Below are 23,304 nucleotides of genomic sequence, written 5' to 3' on the forward strand. Positions count from 1 at the left end.
ATTTTCACTAGCGTATGATATGAAATGTGTTGTTCTCTGGCAGCAGTACAGCGTAAAGACATACAATTTAATAAACTACAAAAATAAACTACGTAAAAAAAGAATAATGAGATATTGTTCATGGGCCATTCAGAATCTGACGGCGGAGGAGAAGAAGGTGTTCCCGAAACACTGTGTATGGGTGTTCAGGCTCCTGCACCTCCTCCCTGATTGTAGTAGTGGGAAGAGGGCATATCCTGGAGGGAGAGAGTTCATGATAACAGATGCCACCCACTGGTTCTTGAAGATGTCCTCAATGCAGCCATGGTTGCGCCCATGATGCAGATGAATGAGTCTATAACCCTCTATAGCCTCTGGCAACCATGTGCACTGGAGCAGTCATGTCAGGCTCTAATGCAACCAATCAGAATGCTCTCGACCATATATCTATAAAAAACCATAAGAGTCTTTGGTGACATATCAGATCTCCTCAAACACCAAATGAAGTGCCTTCTTTGTGATTGCTTTGGCATGTTCACCCCAGGATAGATCCTCTGAAATCCTTATGCCAAAGAACTTAAAGCTGCTCATTCTTTCCGCCTCTGATTCCTCAATGAAGATTAGTGAGTGTTCTCCTGACTTCCCCTTCCTAAAGTCCACAGTCAGTTTCTTGTTCTTGCAGACGTTGAGTGTGAGTTATTGGTATGAAGTTTCTCATCCTGCTGATCTATCCTACTCCTGGAAGCCTCCTCATCAACATCTGAGATTCTACCAATAACAATGGTGTCATCAACAAATTTATGCAGTAGGCTAAGCACACATCTTTGCCTGTGTTGAAATCAGCTAATTGTATATATTTTAGTTTACTATTGTTTACCAAATGTATTTGATTCTAAAAAAATTGTCAAATGTCATAACCTCCTTAAGCTTCAAACATTAAAAATGGTTTTATTCATAAATGGCATTGTAATATAATTAATTTTTAATAGTAGGAAGAGTACAATTCCCACAAGTTAGGCTGCAGAAAAATATTTATTCTGTTTACTCTGTCTGTCACATGTACAGTCTAAATATGTCTTCAAAGCTTGTCCCAGTACAAACTGCAGATTTAGATGCCAGAAATGTCGGGTTAGTAGATCACAACTCACCACTGAGATTGTGCCAATTATCTTGTCCTTACTGATTCACCTGCCAAAGTACATTTTTAGCAGCTCTAATTATTTCTAATGTGTTAAGGTATCAAATTTGGAGCAACTGAATCTCTAAAAAGGTACAGTGTAAATTAAACCAAGTTTGGCAACCAAATACAAGAGGTCCAGGTACAATCTCCGGAAAGCCATCTCTCTTGCAAAGCACCAATTCCAGACCAAACTCGAATCACTAAAGGATGCTTGAGATGCTTGAAAGTTGTGGCAGGGCTTGAATGCTAACACCTCCTACAAAGTAAAACCAAATGACATAGGTGACAACAAGGTTTCACTCCCAGTTGAACTCAATGCCCGCTTTGACCATCAAAATATGGAGACACCTTCACGAACTCCCAGAGTCCCCGATGACCCTGTAATTTCAGTCTCTGAGACCAACGTGAGAGCATCCTTCTAGAGGGCTAACCCACAGAAATTATCTGGCCCAGCCTGGATACCTAGCTGAGTACTAAAGACCTGTGCTGATATCTGCCTGGAGTATTCACTAATATCTTTAACCTCTCGCTTCAGCAGTCTTCAAGCAGCATTCAATTACATCGGTGCTTAAGAAGAACATGGTAACCTGCCTCGATGACTATCATCCAGTATCACCTATACCCACTGTGATGAAGTGCTTTGAGAGGTTGGTGATGAAACATGTCGACTCCTGCCTGTGAAGCGTCTTGAATCTACTTCAATTTGCCTATCGTTACAACAGATCAACAGCAAATGCACTCTCATCCCTTCAAAACCAATCGATAAGCTCCAAGACCTAGGCCTCAATACTTCCTTGTGCAAATGGATCCTCAATTCCCTCACTTGCAGACTCTAGACAATTCAGGTTAACAGCAAATCTCTTCCACAGTCACCTAAATTCAAAATTCAAAGTAAATTTATTATCAAAGTACATGCTGTATAACTCACCAGACATGTGCACCACAAGGCTGTGTGCTTAGCCCCCTGCTCTACTTACTTTATACTTGTGACATAGCACAAGTTGTGACTCACGACTGTGAGGCTAAGCACAGTTCCAATGCCATATTCAAATTTTTGATGACACCATGCCATTTCTAAAATTTGTCATTTTAGTACTTATTTTTCTTTGTAAATTTTCCAGATCAGTTTTGGACCAAGGTATTATGCCAAAATAAAAGTGTTTATTGCCTTATTTATATTTTTACTGTTGAGCTCTGTTTTGCAGATTTTCTTAAGCCTTGAAGTAAATTCTGTTGGAAGTTTTCCCTTTATAGAGAAAGTAAGGAGGCATGGGACCCAAGGGGACCTTGCTTTGTGGATCCAGAATTGGCTTGCCCACAGAAAGCAAAGAGTGGTTGTAGACGGGTCATAATCTGCGTGGAGGTCAGTGACCAGTGGTGTGCCTCTGATCTGTTCTGGGACCCTTACTCTGACCTGGATGAGGAAGTGGAGGGATGGGTTAGTAAGTTTGCTGATGACACAAAGGTTGGGGGTGTTGTGGATAGTGTGGAGGGCTGACAGAGGTTACAGCGGGACATTGATAGGATGCAAAACTGGGCTGAGAAGTGGCAGATGGAGTTCAACCCAGATAAGTGTGAGATAGTTCATTTTGATATATCAACTATGATGGCAGAATATAGTATTAATTGTTAGACTCTTGGCAGTGTAGAGGATCAGAGGGATCTTGGGGTCTGAGTCCATAGGACACTCAAAGCTGCTGCACAGGTTGACTGTGTGGTTAAGAATGCATACGGTGCATTGGCCTTCATCAACCGTGGGATTGAGTTCAAGAGCCGAGAGGTAATGTTACAGCTGTATACAGCTGTATACCTGGTCAGACCCCATTTGGAGTATTGTGCTCAGTTCTGGTCACCTCACTACAGAAAGGATGTGGAAACTATAGAAACGATGCAGAGGAGATTTACAAGGATGTTGCCTGGATTGGGGAGCATGCCTTATGAGAATAAGTTGAGTGAACTTGGCCTTTTCTCCTTGGAGCGATGGAGGATGAGAGGTGATCTGATAGAGGTGTATAAGATGATGAGAGGCATTGATCGTGTGGATAGTCAGAGGCTTTTTCCCAGGGCTGAGATGACGAACATGAGAGGGCACAGTTTTAAGGTGCTTGGAAGTAGATACAGAGGAGATGTCAGGGGTAAGTTTAGAGTAGTGAGTGCGTGGAATGGGCTGCTGGCAATGGTGGTGGAGGTGGGTATGATAGTGTCTTTTAAGAGACTCCTGGATAAATACATGGAGCTTAGTAAAATAGAGGGCTATGGATAATCTTAGGTAATTTCTAAAGTAAGTACATGTTCTTTACATCCTTTCATACCCTTATGACATCCTATCTGCTCTTCAGTCAGTATATTGTGTATCTAAGTGAGTGGTGATTAGTTGCGAGATGCATGATGTTACAATTTTATATATAGCTTGTAAACAGGTGATATGTTAAAGGATCTTTTGTGATTTCTCCTTTAGGTAAAAGATATGTTTTACCTTTTGCCAAAAATGTGGGCACTTTTATTGTCATTATTATTATTATGTAATTTTCTCTTGTATTTGCACAGTTTGTTCTCTTTTGCATATTGGTTGTTTGTCCATCTTGTTGGATGCAGTCTTTCACTGACTCCATTGTGTTTCTTGTATTTACTGTGTGTGCCTGCAAGATAATGTATCTTACGTTTGCATATAGTGGCATATACCATATGTACTTAGATAGTAAATTTACTTTGAACTTTAAAACTTTTATAGCTGAATTTTCAAAGTTTGGTTGCACTTTGATCCCAGTGTTTGGTGAAGAATCACTCAAAGTCCCCTGGTACACTTCCAGTCTCTGTGCTTAGTAACAGTACAGGAATGGAAGGGCATATTATTTAAAAAATCATCATATTTCCTTTGATTCTGTCTTTATGGCCATTTTTAATAAAGGTATTTTTGGATGGGAGTAAGATCAAGCAGTTATTGATAATTTTGTTTTATAAATGGCAGTATTATTTCAGACAGCTGTCAGAGAATTATCCACATTCTCAGCAGCAGAGATATCTTTAATTCCAGTCTCAGATCATTAATCCCTTTTGAAGAATCTAGCTGGAAAAATAAACACATCTGCTGGAATAAATAAACAACTTTCCAGATCCAGGGATTGCTTTATGTCTTGTTAAAGAAAACATTTTTTCCACAAATTGTCTCTCTATGAAGATGAACCATTTTTTTTCCCTCCTGAGGCAATCCCTTGAGATCAGAGACAACTCTTTTGCTCTTTCCCATTTCTGACAGTCTTTTGGATGTAACATTAACTTGGTTGTTCTATCAGTTGCTGAGTGTTTACAGTATCTTTTCCTTTTATTTCAATTTTTCTGAAACTAGAATTTAGATTTAGTTTTTCCTCTTGAGAACTATGCTGCTCTGATTAGTGTCATATTCTGTAGTTTCAGAGATGATTGATGAGGCCATTTTGGGAGCCACAGATTCCATAACAAATGAGAAAGATGACATATACATACTTTGATAATAAATTTACTTGGAACTTTTTGAACTTTGAACTGGTCTTCACTGAAATCACTCTGTTGTGGACCCTCTGGTTAGAATTATAGCTTGCATGGCATCCTGAAACTAATGTAAGATGGGGGCATATTTCTGTGGCCAACTCAATATGAGGATGTACAATCTGAGTGTAATTAGAATGTATTTTGTGGCTGTCACAATGGCACTCCTCCTCTGCCTTATCAGAGATATTCACTCTCTCCTATTCATCCCTCTCCCCCTTTGGTTATCTGTTCACTTTTCTCTCTTTCCCAGTTCTGACAAGCTGTCTTCAGCAGGAAACATTAACTTTGTTGTTCTTTCCACTGCCTTCTGTTTTTATTTCAGTTTTTCAACAGCCAAATTTTTTGATTATTTTTTTCCTTTGAGAACTCCTCTACTGTGATTTGTGTCGTATTTAATGAGCGATTAGTGACACTAGTCATATCTGATTTGTGAGAAAACTTTCATGAACTCTGCAACTCAGTTCTCAGTGCCTCTGCTTCCTTAGGAGTCTGCAGCGATTTGGCATGTCATCAAAAACCTTGACAAACTTCTATAGACGTGTGGTGGAAAGTGTTCTGACTGGCTGTATTATGGCCAGTATGAAAACTCCAATACACTTGAGCAGAAAATCCTACAAAAGGTAGTGGATTCAGCCCAGTACATCACAGGTAAAGCCCTCCCAACCATTGTGCACATCAACATGAAACATTGTAGGAGGAAAGCAGAATCTATAATCAACAATCTTCACCACCTGGGCCATGCTCATTTCTGGCTGCTGCCATCAGGTAGAAGGTACAAGAGCCTCAGAACTCACACCACCAGGTTCAAGAACATTTACTACCCCTCAACCATCAGTCTCTTGAACAAAAGGGGATAGCTACACTCATTTAAGGACTCTTGCTATTTCATGCACATTATTTATTTATATCTGCATTCGCACAGTTTGTTGTCCATTGATCCTGTTTACCGTAACCTTTCTATAGATTTGCTAAGAATGCCCACAGAAAAACAATCTCAGGGTTGTATGTGGTGACATGTACATACCCTGATAATAAACTTTACTTTTACTTTTGACTTTGACAGTATTTTTGTTATTATTTGCACCATTTGTCTTCCTTCGCACATTGATTGTCATTCTTTGTTTTCATACATTCTATTGTATTCCTTTATTAGACAATAAAACTATAAGGCATAGGAGCAGAATTAGGCCATTTGGCCCCTCGAGTCTGCTTCACCATTTCATCATGGCTGATCTGATTCCTACTCAACCTTATTCTTCTGCCTTCTACCCATTACTTTTCACACGCTGACTAATCAAGAACCTATCAAGCTCTGCCTTAAATACAACTGATGGCCTGGCCTCCACAGCTGCCTGTGGTAACAATATTCCACAGATTCACCACCCTCTGACAAAAGAAATTCCTTCTCATCTCCATTCTAAATGGATGTCCCTCTATTCTGAGGTTGTGCCCTCCAGTCCTAGACTCCCCCATATCCACCCTATCAATGCCTTTCAACATTTGATAAGTTTCAATGAGATCCTCCATCATTCTTCTAAATTCCAGTGAGTACAGCCCCAGACTCAAACTCTCCTCATATGGTAAGCCATTTATTCCCAAAATCATTTTCATGAACCTCCTTTGAACCCTCTCCAGTTTTAGCACATCCTTTTCCCAGTTAAGGAGCCCAAAACTGCTCACAATACTTCAAGGGAGGCCTCTCCAGTGCCTTATAAAGCCTAGGTTTTATATCCTAGTCCTCTCGAAATGAATACTAACATTGTATTTGCCCTCCTCACCACAGACTCAATCTGCAAGCTAATCTTTAGGGAATTCTGCATGAAGACTCCCAAGTCCCTTTGCACCTTGCATCTGCCAAATCATCCTATTTTTACCCTCACTGGCGCGTTGCACAGGCAGCTACCCAGAGATTACTGCCCTGGAGGTCCAGCTTTTCAGCTTTCTACCTGGCTCCTTAAATACTCTCTTCACGACCTCCTCCCTTTTCCTACCATGTCATTGGTGCCAATAAGCACCAAGGCTTCTGGCTGCTTGCCCTTTAGAGTGCCACTAACTGATTTGAGACATCCTTGACGCCAGCACCTGGGGGGCAGCAAACCATCCTGGTGTCTCTATCATGTCCACCCTATCAGTATGGCAGTCCTGTTCTCTCCCATTCCCTTCCAGCCATAGCTCCAGACTCAGTCACTGCGACTCCCTCTGGTAGGTTGTCCTCATCAACATTATCCAAAACGTTATCTTTTTTATCGAGGGGAATGGCCTGTAAGTACATGCAAGAGAGTGAATCTATGAATCTCGATAACATATACATACTTCGATAATAAATTTATTTGTTTTGGTTTTTACTTAAATTCATTTTGTTGGTTACTGTGACTTTAAGCTTGGCTTTAATATTCTACATCCTCTACTGGAGAGCGACAGGATGTTTCCAATTAGAGTTGTTCGGCACAGAAACAGGCCTATGCTGTCCAGAGTGGTATTGTTCTACTATTGTCACATGTAGCAAGATACAGTGAAAAGCTTGACTTGCATACTGTTCATACAGATAAAATCATTAAACAGTGCTTACCTCAATTAGACCCATTTAAATAAATATTAATTTATCTTATTCCATATACTGCATACACTCAAATACAACACCTTCAGTCCTGTATTCATCAGCCCATTTGATTTTTTCCACGTGTGATACTGAAACATACTGTGAAGTGTCTTGGAGGATTGCATGGGATGCATTTGGCCTATATCTCTAACACTTTCCTATTCATTTGCCTGTCTAAATGCCTTTTAAATGTACCCTCCCACCTCTCCTTATGAGAGCTCATTCCAGCTGTGTGGAGGAAAATCTCCCCCTCACCTTAAACCAATGCCTTCTTGGGGAGGGGACTATGATCATCCAGTTCAAGAACATGAGGATATTTACACGTGCCACTTGCAATTTTATAAGCCTCCCTGTCTCCTTTCAGTTATTGGTCGGCCTCTTTTGCTCTAGGCAAAGTGGCCACAAACTATCGAGTTTCTGCTTATATCTAAAGCCCCCGGTCACAGTAACGTCCCTGGTTCGGCTGCCTTTCTATTTCACAAGTGCTTATGACTGGCCAACAGCAAAGCACTGAAGTATAAACCAGTTTTCATGCTAATTTTCAGAACTCGTCTTGAATGTCCAACCTTTGACAAAACACAGTACTTCAGATGAGTTAAAAGTGGTATATTGAAGTTCTGTTTATTTTTAAATATGAGCTCATCTGGTTGCTGCAGTTGTTCCACTGCTTTCTGAAGCCTTTTCTCCTTCCTCAGGAGTCTGAGGAGATTTGGCATGTCATCAAAAACCTTGACAAACTTCTACAAGATGTGCAGTGGAAAGTGGCTGACTGGCTGTATCACGGCCTGGTACGGGAACACCAATGCCTTTGAGCGGAAAATCCCACAAAAGGTAGTGGATTCAGCCCTGTACATCACAGGTAAAGCCCTCCCAACCATTGAGCACATCAACATGAAACGTTGACATAGGAAAGCAGCATCCATCATCAAAGACCCTCACCACCCAGGCCATGCTCTTTTCTCACTGCTGCCATCAGGTAAAAGATACAGGTGTCACAGGACTCACACCACCAGGTTCAAGAACAGTTATCTCCTCTCAACCACCAGGCTCTTGAAAAAAAGTGGATAACTAACCTTTTGAGATGTTCCCACAACCAATTATCTCTCTTTGTTATTTCATACTGTTACTATTTATTGATATTTATTTATAACTGCATTTGCACAATTTGTTGTCTTCTATGTTCTTGGTTTCTCTTTCATCCTGTTTACAGTTATTATTCTATAGATTGGCTGAGTAAGCCCGCAGGAAAAAGAATCTCAGGGTTGTATGTGATGGCATGTAAGTACTCTGATAATAAATTTTACTTCGACCTTTTGAACTTTTATTTCGTAATTTTTTAAAATAATCATCAGATACTGCCCGATCTGCTGATACGGGTAATTTCTATCTCATTTCAGATTTCAAACTGTCCATTTTTTTTTTTTACAGATCACCTGTAACAATTAATGAATAACTTAAATGCGGTAAGTGTTGGTCGTACCGGACTGATAACACCACAATCATTGTTAAATGATTAGGAAATGCGAGAGCCAATGAGGCCTCTTTCCTGCAGAGGGCGAACAAGGACAATCATTTCCAGAAGAATTTATTCCCTAGGCTGGTTCGAATTTGCAGGACGATTACCAACGTATCAAGAGTTTGTCTTCGAAGCATTTTGTTTTCTCAATCCTAAAATACTTGTGTTTACATAGTATATCTACATGCACATGTATAATACATGTGTAGATATAATTGTTTCCACTCCGAATAAGTACCTACCGAATTGCTGACAAAATATGAGAGACTTCACTATACTACGTATTAGCACCAATTTTATCTTGAATGACCCGTAAGTTTACTGCAAGATGGCGTAAAGACACATAGATACGTTTAGTTTTAAACTCTGTTTATTAATTCGTCTTTTTTAAGATTCCAATCAATGCAATTATCGTCAATTATTGTTCTAAAAGTGTAAGAGCTCCAACCCGCAGCTTGGTTGAAGCCACCGGAATAAGTTGAGCTTTAGTTAAGATAACTCTAAATGCACTTGAAGGAAGTTTTAACTGTGTTTGCCCACGCTACAACCTCGCAAAGGTCAACAGAGCGACATCAACATGCCCTCCGCCTCGCCGAAAGTTGATTGGACAATTCGGTCAGTCAACGTTCGTCATGATTGACAGAAGGGCTGTGGATCTCTATTGGCTGTGGCTGGGAAGGTGGGCGGAACCATTATGCGTAAAATTATTTAAGAGCTGGCGCCCCGCGCTTTCGCCACTTTTCATCCGGTTCCGGTGGCGTTGAAAGTTGTGGGGCACGTGGGGCAGACCGCTTCACCTTCACTATTTAATTTTTTAAAAAAAGTTTAATTTATAGTCTGATCGCACTCCAAAGGAAAAATGGGGAAAGGGGTAAGTGAAGGTGGTGTTCGGATGCCGGGGACGGACGAATGTTGGTCCCAACGGCCTTTTGGGACTAGGATGGGGTGCGGGGGTATGTGAGAGAGAGAGACGGAGGGACGGAGGGAGGGCGGGCGCAGGCCTTGAAGTCCTGGGTAAGGTGTCGGACAAGTGAAGGGGAGGCAGAGGGTTCTTCACTGGAAATTCAGCAGCCTGTTCCCGAGATCTCAGTACACTGAAAGTTACGTAGAAACAACCACATCTCAAAAGCCGGGGAATTGAATTAAAAGTGATCTGAAAAGTCTGACAATTACCGGTTCCGGCCCCTTACGTGGTTTTTCGGGGTTCACTAGCGTCCTCTGAAGCTGCAGTCGTCGCGGCAACTTCTCAGCTGCGATGTAAGTTTAATGATGGATTGCCACAACGTGAATCAGAAGAGATGTGACAATGTGTGCATTTATTTCCCGATGGAAAAAAATAGGTATTTGTGCCAAATCCTGAATTTAGTAAAGGTCTCTCACTCATGAAATATACAGTGAATAAATTCTGTTAACATTGAGATTGAGACACACGGGACAAAATTTTGCTTGTATGTCTGTGTGTTTCCTGGTTAAAGATTGTGCAAATTTAACTTGAGCAATACTGTTGAAGGAGCGGTTAACTTGTAAAGAATTTCAACGTGTGGTTATATAAATAAAGTGAGTTATTGCATAGTTAATTGAAATAATACCGGTGCGACGAATATCTCAGAATCTGAGGCACTTGTCTCATTAAAGCTGGTGTAACGTTCTGGAGGAACGTTGTCTCATTTTTTTAACTGTATTGCATTTGTGGTTTCTAAATGACAATAAACTGAATCTGAACTCGTCACAAGATTGAAAAGCTGGGGTTTATACAGCGCACTTCTCAAATCCAGCGTTCTCTAAATATCTTCTCAGGCAATTAAATGCATGTGTTATGTGTGGCAACTTGAAATCCAGTTGTCAATCTGTGCCCAGCAAACTCCCATGAGTGATTGTGTTAACTAATACCTAACAAGTAGCTTTTAAGCGGACGGCTAAAATTGCTGTGATTCAAAAGATATTTCATTGTGATCTATCCACCAGGGAGGGCAGAAGAAACTTGAGTTTGATGCTTCAAAACAGAGAAACACTGGCAACACTGTAAAGTCTAGCAATGAAGTATCAGCTTGGCCTTTTCCATATGGGAGTTGAACTTGCAGTCCTTACCTTTGGCAAAAATGCTACCAGTGATGTTAAGGCTTTTTTTTAAAAAAAAAAGAGGAAACAATGAAGTATTAAGGTTCATATCTGGAGGTATAGAATTTTAAAAGCAAAGAAGTTGTGTTAAGTCTTTATGTCACTGAACTGAAATTTTGTAAAGAATGCAAAGCCATTGATAGTGCAATAACAATGGGGTTGATAAAAACAAAGAGGAAATGTTTGCATATTGTGGCAAGAATTAAGAACATAATTTTGAAGCTGTTTTATCAGCACCAAGGAGTTTGAATTGGCACTCACTGGAAATAAATTTGCAGGGCCATGGGATACACCAGGGAATGCAGCCATCTGGATTTCACCACATCAGTAATTCAGTGGGCCAAATGACTGTAATGACTCTGACTTTAAATCCAGAAGGGAAATTAAGAAGTAAAACTTACTTACCTGGAAGCTATTAGAATGTAAAATTTGCATCTCCAAGAAATGGTTGAAGGAATGTAAAAATTAATTTTAATAAGCAACTAGTGAAGCACCTAAGGAAACTTATTTGTTAGTGTAGGAGAAGGTAAATGCAGAGTATAACTATCAGCATGAATGGGAATGGGCTTTGTCTCTGCCAAGAGTTTTGATCAATAGACGATTCTAAATTTAGTTCCACCAAATCCATTGCTTCTACATTCATAATAGGTGGCACCACTTTTAGTAGTAGAAGCAGCTTGAGCTCCAAATACACACACACACACATATGCAAGAGAAATTAAGTGGCAGACTTGTCTAAATATAGATTACAAATGAGCAGAGTTCAGAGGGATGCAAGTGTTCTTGCTGCATGAATCACAGAAGATTTGCAGGCAGGTGCAGCAGGTTTTCAGAAAGGCAAAGAGCATATTGGTCTTTATTGCAAAGGAGTTGGTGTTGAGAAATGCGAGGGTATATTACAGGTGTATCGGGTGTTGATGAGGCCACAACTGAACTATTGTTCATAGCTTGGGATCCCTTATTTAAGAAAGAAATAGAGGTAGTCCAAAAGGGATTCACTGGGCTATTTGGGATTAGATGGCTATCTTACTGCGAAAGTATGATCTGTTTTCTTTGGAGTTTAGAAGAATAAAGGGTGGTTTTACTGAAACATCCTCGGAGAACAGAGAGAACAATACCTTTTGATAATGTTCCGCTAGTAGGAGAGTCTTTAGTTGGTGGGTGGGGTGGAAGCATGATTACAATGGAATAGTAAAGTAATTTAAAAGTAGTGGTTTGTAAGAATTTATTTTCTTTGAAGGTGGTGACTTTGGATTTTTTTAAATCTTGGGGTTGCTGAATTTTGGATGATGAGAGACTGACACGTTTAAGCATAGAGCAGTTTGACTATGATCACATTGAATTATTGGGTTGGCGTGAGGGGCCTGGTGTTTTATTCCTGCTCCTTAGCAGTTTAGTCTGTAGTAAATTTCAGGATCAGGTTTATTGTTACCAACTTGTAAATGTGCTGTTTGTTGGCAACAGTACTTTGCAAAACATTAAAATTACTGTAAATTACAAAAGTACGCCAAAGAGGAATAACGGGGCAGTGAAAACTGTCCAGAAACCTGATGGCTCAAGTTGCTATAGAAGTGCTGTTTTAAATCATGCTTTGCTTCAAAAATGTTGGAGGGATTCCATTTATTTTCAATGCAATTTTAAGTCTTTCAATTCTATATTTAAAATTTACTACTGTTTGGATAATATAGAAGCATACCTTTCAAAGGAGTGTTGATTGTATTCTTTATTGAAGTTTTTTGCCAAATCATTTAAAAAATAAAGTCAATCTAATTTTTAAAGCATTACACTTTTTAATTATGGCCAAAAATTCATATGAAGTACTTAATTGTGTTTGCAAAGAATGGACATGTACACCCTCAGTCATTCTGATTATATAATAGTGCCATTGACCACAGTTACATGTAGGAGAAATGTGGGCTGAAAGATTGAAGAGAAATCTTGTGTATGTTATAAATATGACGTCACTGAGGTGATAAATATACGTAAGCCTGAATGGAATTTCAGAAGTATGTTCAAGATTGTGAGCTGCAAACTGGTTGGCATCTTGCTGTTTGAGGCTGTCATGTTTCTGTAACTCAGCTGAGGAGATGCAAAAAGAAAACTTTTCGGGTAACCTCTGGACATAAACCTGCATATATTTTTATGCTTAAGACTTACAACATTCTCAAGATTTAGAGGCTGTCAGAGTACGAAATGTAAGTAGATGTAGCTGAGCGGAGAAAGTGTAGATATTTGAAATTAGCAGAAGTTAAACCATAAAATAACAGATTTTTGGTTAAAATAATTTTGGTCTGAACACAACTGAACTTCTTGACCATGCTGCCACATGATTGGCTGATTAGATATTTGCATTAATGAGCAGGTATACCTCACAAAGTGGCCACTGAGTGTGTACCTTAAACTCCCATTATATTGATTTCTTCACCATATCAAGTGGACACTGGAATGTAGAGAGGGTCACTGCACCCTTTGGATTATTCTGTAAATGATTTTGGTATTGACAGAGATAAAATGCTTCATTCAATTGCTTTTGCTGCTTATTCCTTGATTTTTTTTTGGTGGGGTGGGGAAGATATTTGACCTTCTAACTGTTAGAGGGAAGTGAGAGAAAAGACTGCTGTGCCTTTGGTGATAATCTTTGGGTTCTCTTACCACAGGATTAGGACCAGAAGATTGGAGGCTGGCAAATGTCGTCTTTTCCATGAAAAGTGATAGGGATAATCCTGGGAATTATAGACCAGTGAGTCTTACATCAGTGGTAGACAGACTATAGGAGAGGATTCTTAGAGAAAGGATTTATAAACATTAGGAAACTATAGTCTAGGATAGTCAGCATGGTTTTGAGGGGCAGGTCATGCTTCATCAGCATGATCGACTACTTGGAGAAACTGACAACACTTGATTAAGGTAGAGTAGTGAGTTTGGTATGTATGATTTTTGGTGAGCTATTTGACGAAGGTCCCTTGTTGGTAAGCTCATTCGGAAAGCCGTGAAGGCAGAGGGTGGTGGTAGATGGAACTTATTCTGCTTGGAATTCAGTCACTAGTGGTGCTCCTCAGGGACCCCTCTGTGATTTTTATAAATAACTTTGATTAGGAAGTGGAAGGGTGGTTTGGTAAGTTTTCAGATGACATGAAGGTTGGTGGTGTTGTGAATGGTATAGAAGGTTATTGTAGGTTACAACGGGACATTGACAGGATGCAGAGCTGGACTGAGAAATGACAGATGGAGTTCAATTCAGAAAAGTGTGAAGTGATGCGCTTTGGAAGATTGAGCTTGAAGGCAGGGCACAGGGTTAATTGGAGGATTCTTTAGCAGTGTGGATGAACAGAGGAATCTTGGGGTCTACATCTATAGATCCCTCAAAGTCAAAGCTCAAGTTGATAGGGTTTTTAAGAAGGCATATGATGTATTGGCCTTCATTAGCGCCTTGAATTCAAGAGTGGCGAGGTAATGTTGCAGCTCCGAAAAACAATGATGAGTTCACATGTAGAGTGTTGTGTTCAGTTCTGGTTGTCTCATATTAAGGATGTGGAAGCTTTAGTGAGGGTGCAGAAGAGATTTACTAGAATTAAGAGTTTCTCTTAAGAGGAAAGGTTGAGCATCTCTTAAGAGGAAAGGTTGAGCAATCTTGGGCTTTTCTTTTTGAAGCAATGGAAGAAGAAAAGTGATTCATCAGAGCCATGAAAGCCCACTAACACCTGTACTTTCTCAGGAGGTTAAACAAATTCAGCATGTCCCTGTTGACTCTTACCTGTTTTTATTGCTGCACTCGGTCTGGGTATGTAATGGCTTGGTATGGCAACTGCTCTGCAGAGTGCTGTTGATGCAGCTCAGCATATCACAGGAACCAACATTCCCTCCATGGATTCTGGCTGTATTTCTCACTGCCTCAGTAAAGCACATCAAAGACCACACCCTTCCTGGACATTCTCTCTCCTTCATCCCCATCAGGCAAACAATGCAGGAGCCTGAAAGCATGCATCACTGGTCTCCAGGACACATCAGACTCTTGGATGGGCCTTTGATGGGAAGATGGACTTTTGACTTCACAACCTATCTTCTATGATCTTACACTTTATTGTTTGATAGCACTCTTTCAGTTGATTTTACACTTTTTCTGCATTGTTTTTTAACCTTGTTCTGGTTCAATGCACTGTGTAATACAGGAATGTGTTGCTTAACGTCCACGATAGGTTCTGTGAAATTGAATGTTATGTGATTTGGAAGGTGTGTGAACACCATATTAAATACTTTGCCTCCTACTGCTGCTATCGCTAGGAGTGGTTTTGCTGCATTTGGAAGCCATGATGCACTTTACAGTAATATTTTCGAAAGAAACTTAAGAGATAACGTTACTACACTCAAGATGCGCAGGACACGAGATGGTTACGTTCGTGGATCGGGACTGTGGACGTATATGCGATCGGACGTTGTCCAAATGGGAGTTATGTGCACACCTGTAGATTAATCTGTGAACAGTTTGCAAGACGAGACAATAATAAACCAATACCAGTATTTCCGAGTGTAAATGGTGATCAGAGGCATAGAGTGACCAGCCAGAGCCTTTTCAAGATTGGCAATGGCTAATATGAGAGGGAATAATTTTAAGGTGACTAAAGGAAGGTACTGGAGTGTCGGTAGGTTGGTATTGGTAGGTTTTTTTTTACATTGAGAGTAGTAGGTCCATTGATGTATTTCTAGGGATGGAGGTTGAGACAGATGCCTTAGGCGCATTTAAGATACTTGTATAGGGACATAGATGAAAGAAAATGGGGGGCTAAGTGGGAGGGAAGGAAGGGTTAGATTGATCTTGGAGTAGATGAAAACTTTGTCACAACATTGTGGGCCGAAGGGCCTGTACTGTGATGTACTGTACTATGTTCCATTCAGAACCATTTTTGAGTGGGGATCCATGGAGTGATGAATACTTCAGATTTATAATGTTTACACTTTTATTTCTAACTCTTATTTTAATTTTACCATTATACCTTCTCATTGTATGTTTTCACATTGATGCTGTAGCTACATTGTTCTGTTTAAGCACTTAACCCCTTTATTTTAATGCATTAATTCATTACTTTGACCTTCAAGGATGGTATTCTCAACAAAACTAATGTTCATCAATTTAGGCTTAAAACCTTGATGTCATTTTGATCTTTTTCCTTTGTGCCAGTCCGAAATCAATATCTTTGCTGGGATTTTGTGTCTTGCATATGCTTCGTAATATTCTTTTGATGATGGGAATTGTTCTGATCAATTTCATGATTGATATTTAGTGATGGGTATGTATAAACGTCTTTTATACCACCTCCACTGATTTGTTCCCTTTCCCATTCATATCATTCAGTTTGTCTTTTAATAATCCAATTTGGATAACCTTGTCCTTTCCTATATTGAAAGTTTATTTTCCTACTTGGTTTTCTGCCTGTCGTATCTTGTTAAATATACAACTTGTCTGCTTTCTAATGCAGACTTAATGGGGCCTGGTATAGGTTTCATGAAAGTGCCATTTTTCACATCCTGCCAATTGGTGAACATTTTGTTAATCCAACTCTTGATTTCTTTCCTTCAAAAATTACTTTTAATTTTGTTGAAAATTTCTTGTTTCTATTTTCATGAATTTGTACTATTCTGTGTGTTCTTTATATTTCTACTATAGAGTATGAATTTATCAGCATCCTTTAACTGCATGTTGAAAGTACTGAGAGCATTTGTGTACTACCCGCCATATTGCTTAGATATTTGAGTTTGGAATCTGGTCAATCAAGTTGAAGTTTAATTGTCATTTGACAGTGCACATGTACACCACTAATTAAGTGTCCCTCTGGGACCAGGGTGCAAAACACAGTACGGCACATGCAGACACAAAGTCCGAGTGGCATGGCCTGAAAGCTGGGGATGTTGCCTTCGAGCCTTGTCCTGCAAGTACAAGCACACAGCAGTTCCTCATCTCCCACAGCTGAAGGCAATCCAGCTTTTCTTCAAGGGAACAAGTATGAGAGAGCAGCACCAACAGGAGGAGGAGAGCCAGTGTGCAGAGCCAGCACACTCACTGCACCTCGGGAACCTCCTGCTCCTCTGGGTGGCTGTAAAAGGTGGCATTGCAGCATTGAGGTCCTCAGGCATGATTCTAGTAAGCCTGCCTCACCTCTGTTCTCTTAATGCATTTTAAGGAAGTATCTGACCATCCTCTAACATAGTATTTTGGTCAGTAAGATGTAAGGTTCATTGAATGGAAGGACTGTGATAGTTTTAGATAAAAGTAATAGTCAAAAGAACAAAATGAGCAAATCATGCAAAGTGGTACTTTTTCAATGTGGAGGATTGTGGTTAGAAGCATAGAAGATCCTACAGCACAGTCAAGGCCCTGTGCCAAACATGTACTTACTTTAGAAATTACCTAGGGCTACCCATAGCCCTCTATTCTTCTAAGCTCCAAGTATCTATCCAGGAGCCTCTTGAAAGACCTTATTGTATCCGCCTCCACCACAGTCGCGGGCAGCCCATTCTACACACTCACCACACTGTGCGTAAAAACAACAACTTACCCTTGACATAATCTCTGTGTCTACTTCCAAGCACCTTAAAACTGTGCCCTCTTGTGCTAGCCATTTCAGCCCTGGGAAAAAGCCTCTGACTATCCACACGATCAATGCCTCTCATCAAGTCAAGTCGCTTTTTATTGTCATTTCAACCATAACTGCTGGTACAGTACACAGTAAAAACAAAACGTTTCTCCAGGACCATGATGCCACATGAAACTACACAAAACTACATTAGACTTCTGACCTTCATGGGACTACATAAAGTGTACAAAACAGTGCAAGGCAGTACAATAATTAATAAACAAGACAATAGGCAGAGTAAAGGGCAAATTACAATATAATAAATGATGTAAATATAAACAATGATGTGGTTCGAGCTGTGTATTGCTGCACAGTCGTGGGTCAGCAGAGTGAACAGCAGTGGACTGAGCACACAGCTCTGGGGTGCCCCCGTGCTCAGTGTTGTTGGAGATGCTGCCTCCAATCCACACTGGCTGAGTTCTCCCAGTCAGGATGTCTAGAATCCAGTTGCAGAGGGAGGTGTTCAAGCCCAGCAGGCTCAGCTTTCCGATCAGGTGCTGAGGGATGGTTGTGTTGAATGCTGAACTGAAGTCAATGAACAGCATTTGAACGTATGTGTCTTTTTTGTCCAGGTGGGTGAGGGCCAGGTGGAGGGTGGTGGCGATGGCATCATCTTAGAATGGCTACTGACATTCTCCAAGTATCAGAGCCAGGGCATAATTTGAGTGATATTTTACTATATTCAAACAGATATTGGTAAATTTTTAAATGTTTTTCAAACTTGGAGGGATGGCAGACAGAGAGCATGATGACTCTTTGCTGCAGGCATAAATCTTAAGAGCATGCAAGAACAGAGGGGACCAGGGATTTGGGTGCATGGACCTATAAACGTAGCAAGGCATAATGATAGAATAATTTTCAAAGAATATATTTCAATTAATATATATTGCACCTTTAAAGTTCTGGTTAAGTCACAAGTGGAGTATGACACTCATTTCTGGTCACTACAAGAGGGCTGTAGAGGAAGTTTACCAGAATAAATGATGGGCTTTGGCTGAAAATTTTGAAGCTGGATTTAGCTATGTTCTCCCTAAAGCAAAAGATGAGGAAGGTTTTGATAGAGATGTACAAGATCTTGACAGGACTATGGTAAGCTGTTGCCAGTGACTGGTACAAAAATTACTGAAAAAAGATATGGTGATAAGAGGTTGTGGAAATTTCAGAAATAACCTATTAAAGCAGAGTGAAAAATGAAATGCTTTGCAGTAGGCTGGTGGAGATGGGGCATTGGCATTTGAAAGGAAGTACATTTTTGACTGTGAGTTGTAATGACAGTTTTGTGCATTTTTGAAGGGTAATTCTAAAAATATCCTGACAGCACTGGGAAGAATCATTCAGGATGATCAAGAGCATACTTTTGGGAGATGTTGAAAAATATTAATTCTTGCAATGACGAGAAATATACTTTCACTTAAATTGTGGTTTATACATAAGGCACAGGGAAGCGTACAGCTTTTTTTCTGGCCATCTTTTAGTAATTGTGATTAAAAGTTTGGTTACTAAATCCTTTTTAAAATCTTACTGTGTCTGGTTATATTTACAGTGTGCGAACTAGGTGTGTGATACTTAGTCCTTGAAAACTACGTTGCTTCGATGATCTGTATAGAAATACGTATAAGCTATGGCTGCTAAATATTTTTGATTAAAATCTGCACATTCTAAGGAGCGAATGTTTTTTGGACTCTGCTTTTAAGATTTTTGTTGAGATTTAGATACTTTCTACCTTTACTGAGGGTACATCTCTGGATGCTTTCAAGAGAGAGTTAGATAAAGCTCTTAAAGATAGTGGAGTCGAGGGATATGGGGAGAAGGCCGGAGCGGGGTACTGATTGTGGATGATCAGCCATGATCACAGTGAATGGCGGTGCTGGCTCGAAGGGCTGAATGGCCTACTCCTGCACCTATTGTCTAATAATAAAAAATCATGATAATGAGGGTAGGATATTCAAAAGTGGGCTTGCTGTGAATTTGCTTGTGTTGAAAGAAAATAATAACTTGAATTCTTACACTACCAACCACAAGATTGCTCCATTCCTGAAGGAACTGGACTTTGTTGCTTCATATTTAATCCTTCACAATTGAGATTAATTTTAATGAGGCTTACCCAGGGAATAAGTGATAGAATATAAAACTTTATAGTCATGGACTTAGCAAATTAGAGCTACATGTAAAGCTGATTGTGACCTTGTACTGACCTGGGTTTACTGAGTTATTTCCTTCTGGTCTATTCAGAATTTGACTGGGTATGATGCTAATGAGTCTGAGTTAGACAATGGGGGAAGAGATCAGAAGCCATTTACAAATGTTCTATTGATAGGCTAATTATTTCTAGTCATTAAAGCAGCAAATATCTTCAAGTTGAAAGAGGGAAAGTATGTGTTCAATGTTACCTTTATTTACTAATGCACCATAGACTGTACTTGGTTAACATCACGTAGTGATATTTTAGAAAACTAAAAGCAAAGTAGATGCTGGAGGTCCAAAATTTGGGGGGGGGGGTGTGGGGAGCAGTTGTGGAGAAGCTTGTGGAAAATTTTAGAAACGTTCAACAGATCAGAGCATCTAAAGAGGACCAGATTTTCAGGTTGAAGATGAAAGGTCTGATTAAGTCTATCCAGCCCAGATTCTTTTTTCCCAGATGAATTGTGACTGTTTCCAACTTTTGTTTTTATTCCAGTTTGAGTCCTTGTTTGCTCTAATGTAAAGCTATTTCTTTGTGGCTAAAGCTAAATCATATTACAATTTGCAATTTATTGACAAATTGGGCTCGTTTACTTATTAATTTATTTTTGCTTTTAAAGTTTAAAAATTTTACTTTGGTTTTTATCTGACAATGTATATTTCCTTTTGTCTGGACTTGCCATTTTAAAGAAAAATCAGAACATTTAAGAATTTGAATTCTTTTTCTTTATTACACTGATGCTAATCAAATTTCTTTTTAGGTGGTTTCATTGAATTTAACTCCTGGAGCAGCTTAAGTTCAAGCCATAGGGTGGAGTGTGTAATGAACAGGAACAAGTCCGTACAATGTAAACAATTCAGAGCAGGATTGACACTGATTAGCTCAGTGCTGCTTTGAATCCATTAACAAGGACAGGACTGTCTTGAGGCCAATAGTAAAGGGTTATTTCTAAATTTAGCACGTCGGTAAATGGGTACGATGAGGTTACAGTTTAATTTTTGAATGTCATATTTAGTTTAGAAGCTTTTCCCATGTTTAGATATTATGGATTTTAAGAAATTTCTTAATCTCTTTGTACTTAACACTAATGTTTAAAATAATAACAAGCTATAGTCTTTCATTGGAACATAGCAAACAAAAATAAGCTGTAGATGAGATGAGAAGTAGTAATCAGGCATTTGAATTATGAAATGTTAGCTTGAGGGGAAAAGCTGAAAGTTTTGAGGAAGAAACTGTAGAACTTGGGGTTTGGAGTGTTAACGGGCATTGAGGAATACATATTGAGCCAGGTTTTGAGGAATTCTGATGAGAGACTTGATGTTGCAGAGGTGCAAGGCAAAGGACAGGAAAGAGTTTAAAAATGACTGTCTGGGGGGCGGGAGTAGGAGAGTGGAGATGTGAGGTAGGTCATCAAATACAGGCTGGTGTACTTTGTTTATAGATGAGTGGAGGTCAGGAAAGCACTTGAGTAGTTGAGTCTAAAGTTGACCAAGCATGAAAGTTTGAGTATGTGGGTGGAAACTGGTAATGAGGCTGAGAGTAACGTATTCCAGATTTCATGGAGCAATTATAGAGCTACAGTCTTGGTGCTAGGTCAGAGTATTCATCTTATAAATCATATAGCTATTTATGTTGATGGATGGCAAACAAATATATTTGTAGGATGACTGTTCTTAGTTTAGCTATTGTGGATATGTTTGTATTTTGGATGAGATGAACTTGGTGTCTACTAGTGGCTCTTCTTAGATGCACAAAATCATAGATAATCAGAATCAGATTTAATATCACAGGCATGTGTCATGGAATTTAAGCGGCAGCAGTACATTGCAATACATAATAAAAACTGCAGTTTAAAGCTAAATTAGTACAAAAAGTGGGAAACATGAAGTGAGCTTGTGTCCTTGGGTTCAGTGTCCATTCTGAAATCTGATGGCCAAGTTAAGAAGCTATATCTGAATTTAGGCTTTAGGCTCCTCTACCTCCTTCCAGATGGTAACAGTAAGAGGTCATGTCCTGGGTGAGTGGGGTCCTGAAATGTTGGATGCTGCCTTTGAGGAATTACTCCTTGAAGATGCACCCCAACATCCAGGACTAGACTTGGGTGAACAGGAATGGGTGACAAAGCCTTGGAAATGCAGAAATTGACAAGAATTTGGAGCTTCAGTAGTGAAGAGATTTGAGATGTTAGGCTTGTTTTGCTTGTGAAATAAATTTTAAAAGAAACAATCATTCAATAAAATGAAGTTTTTGGGGTAAGTTATGTAACACTTACCCAACAGGCTGGTATATGTCTAGGGGAAAAAGAAATCCAGCCACACACCAACCCACCTCCCGTTCACGCAGGTGCTGTGAGAATCGAGTTTATGCCTCGCGCCCCGCCGGTAGTATCAAACTCACAACAAATACCGGTATGACATACACTTTAAAGAGTTTACTAAAATTAAAAGAGTATTAGGCAGTACAATATATATATATATATATATATATATACAAGAAAAACAAAAGGCACCAACTTATCAAAATTCAGTCAGTTTAGTGCACTTCGGTGGAGCTCATCCAGCGAACCATTCGACTCCTAGGTGGTCGTCCTCCCGAAACTCCCACTTCGGACTCCCCGGTGGTCTCCCGAGCGCACGTCCTCCTTCCTCGGCGTCTCCCTCCGGACTCCTCAAGCCCGCGCAACCCCTCCCCCAAGGTCCCAGCCTCACAAAACACAATAACATTCCCCATTGATTAACAAGTGAATACAATTACCATATCAGCCATTCTAAAGTGAAACAACGGCGAGAGAAACTTTTAACAGACAAAGAAGCATTCCTACTCGTAACAAACCAAAGAAGCCCTTTTTAGTAACATACACAGGACATTGTACAGTTAGGACAACTATTTAATGGGGGAGAAGTCAATATCGAAAGGTCACATTGGTGATGGCCTAAAGAACCAGATGGAAGAAGTAGCTTTATGTACCAGAGCTGTAACCTGACACTGTGTAAAAAAAAAAAAAAAAATTACTTTAATTATGTGCAAACACGAGGAAATCTGCAGATGTTGGAAATTCAAACAACAACACACACAAAATGCTGGTAGAACACAGCAGGCTAGGCAGCATCTATAGGGAGAAGCGCTGTCGACGTTTCGGGCCGAGACCCTTCGTCAGGACTTGACGTTAGATGCTATAGATGCTGCCTAGCCTGCTGTGTTCTACCAGCATTTTGTGTTAATTATGTGCATATAGTTAGCATGTAAATTATTTACTGGGTTTTTCATAAAAACATAGGAAGCCTACAGCACAATACAGGCCCTTCGGCTCACAAAGCTGTGCCAGCATGTCCTTAACTTAACAATTGCCTAGGGTTACTCATAGCCCTCTATTTTTCTGAGCTTCTGTATCTGTCCAGGAGTCTCTTAAAAGACCCTATCGTATCCATCTCCACTACTTTTGCCGGCGGCCCATTCCTGGCACTCACCACTCTTTTTTTAAAAAAATCAACTTACCCCTGACATCTCTGGCATCTGCTCTGTACCTATTTCTAAGCATCTTAAAACTGTGCCCTCTTGTGCAAGCCATTTCAA

General features: G+C 39.9%; 1 protein-coding gene across 1 annotated transcript in view; it reads left to right on the forward strand.

Moving 5' to 3' along the window:
• Positions 1-9,551: 9,551 nt before the first annotated feature.
• Positions 9,552-23,304, forward strand: part of LOC140727744 (sodium/potassium-transporting ATPase subunit alpha) — a 50,180-nt gene continuing 36,427 nt past the window's right edge. The window contains exon 1 of the mRNA XM_073045453.1: positions 9,552-9,673. Coding sequence (XP_072901554.1) covers positions 9,662-9,673 — 12 coding nt within the window. The 5' untranslated portion in view covers positions 9,552-9,661. The remainder of the gene's footprint in view (positions 9,674-23,304) is intronic.

The sequence above is a fragment of the Hemitrygon akajei genome, chromosome 5 (assembly GCF_048418815.1).
Source record: "Hemitrygon akajei chromosome 5, sHemAka1.3, whole genome shotgun sequence".
Lineage (NCBI taxonomy): Eukaryota > Metazoa > Chordata > Chondrichthyes > Myliobatiformes > Dasyatidae > Hemitrygon > Hemitrygon akajei.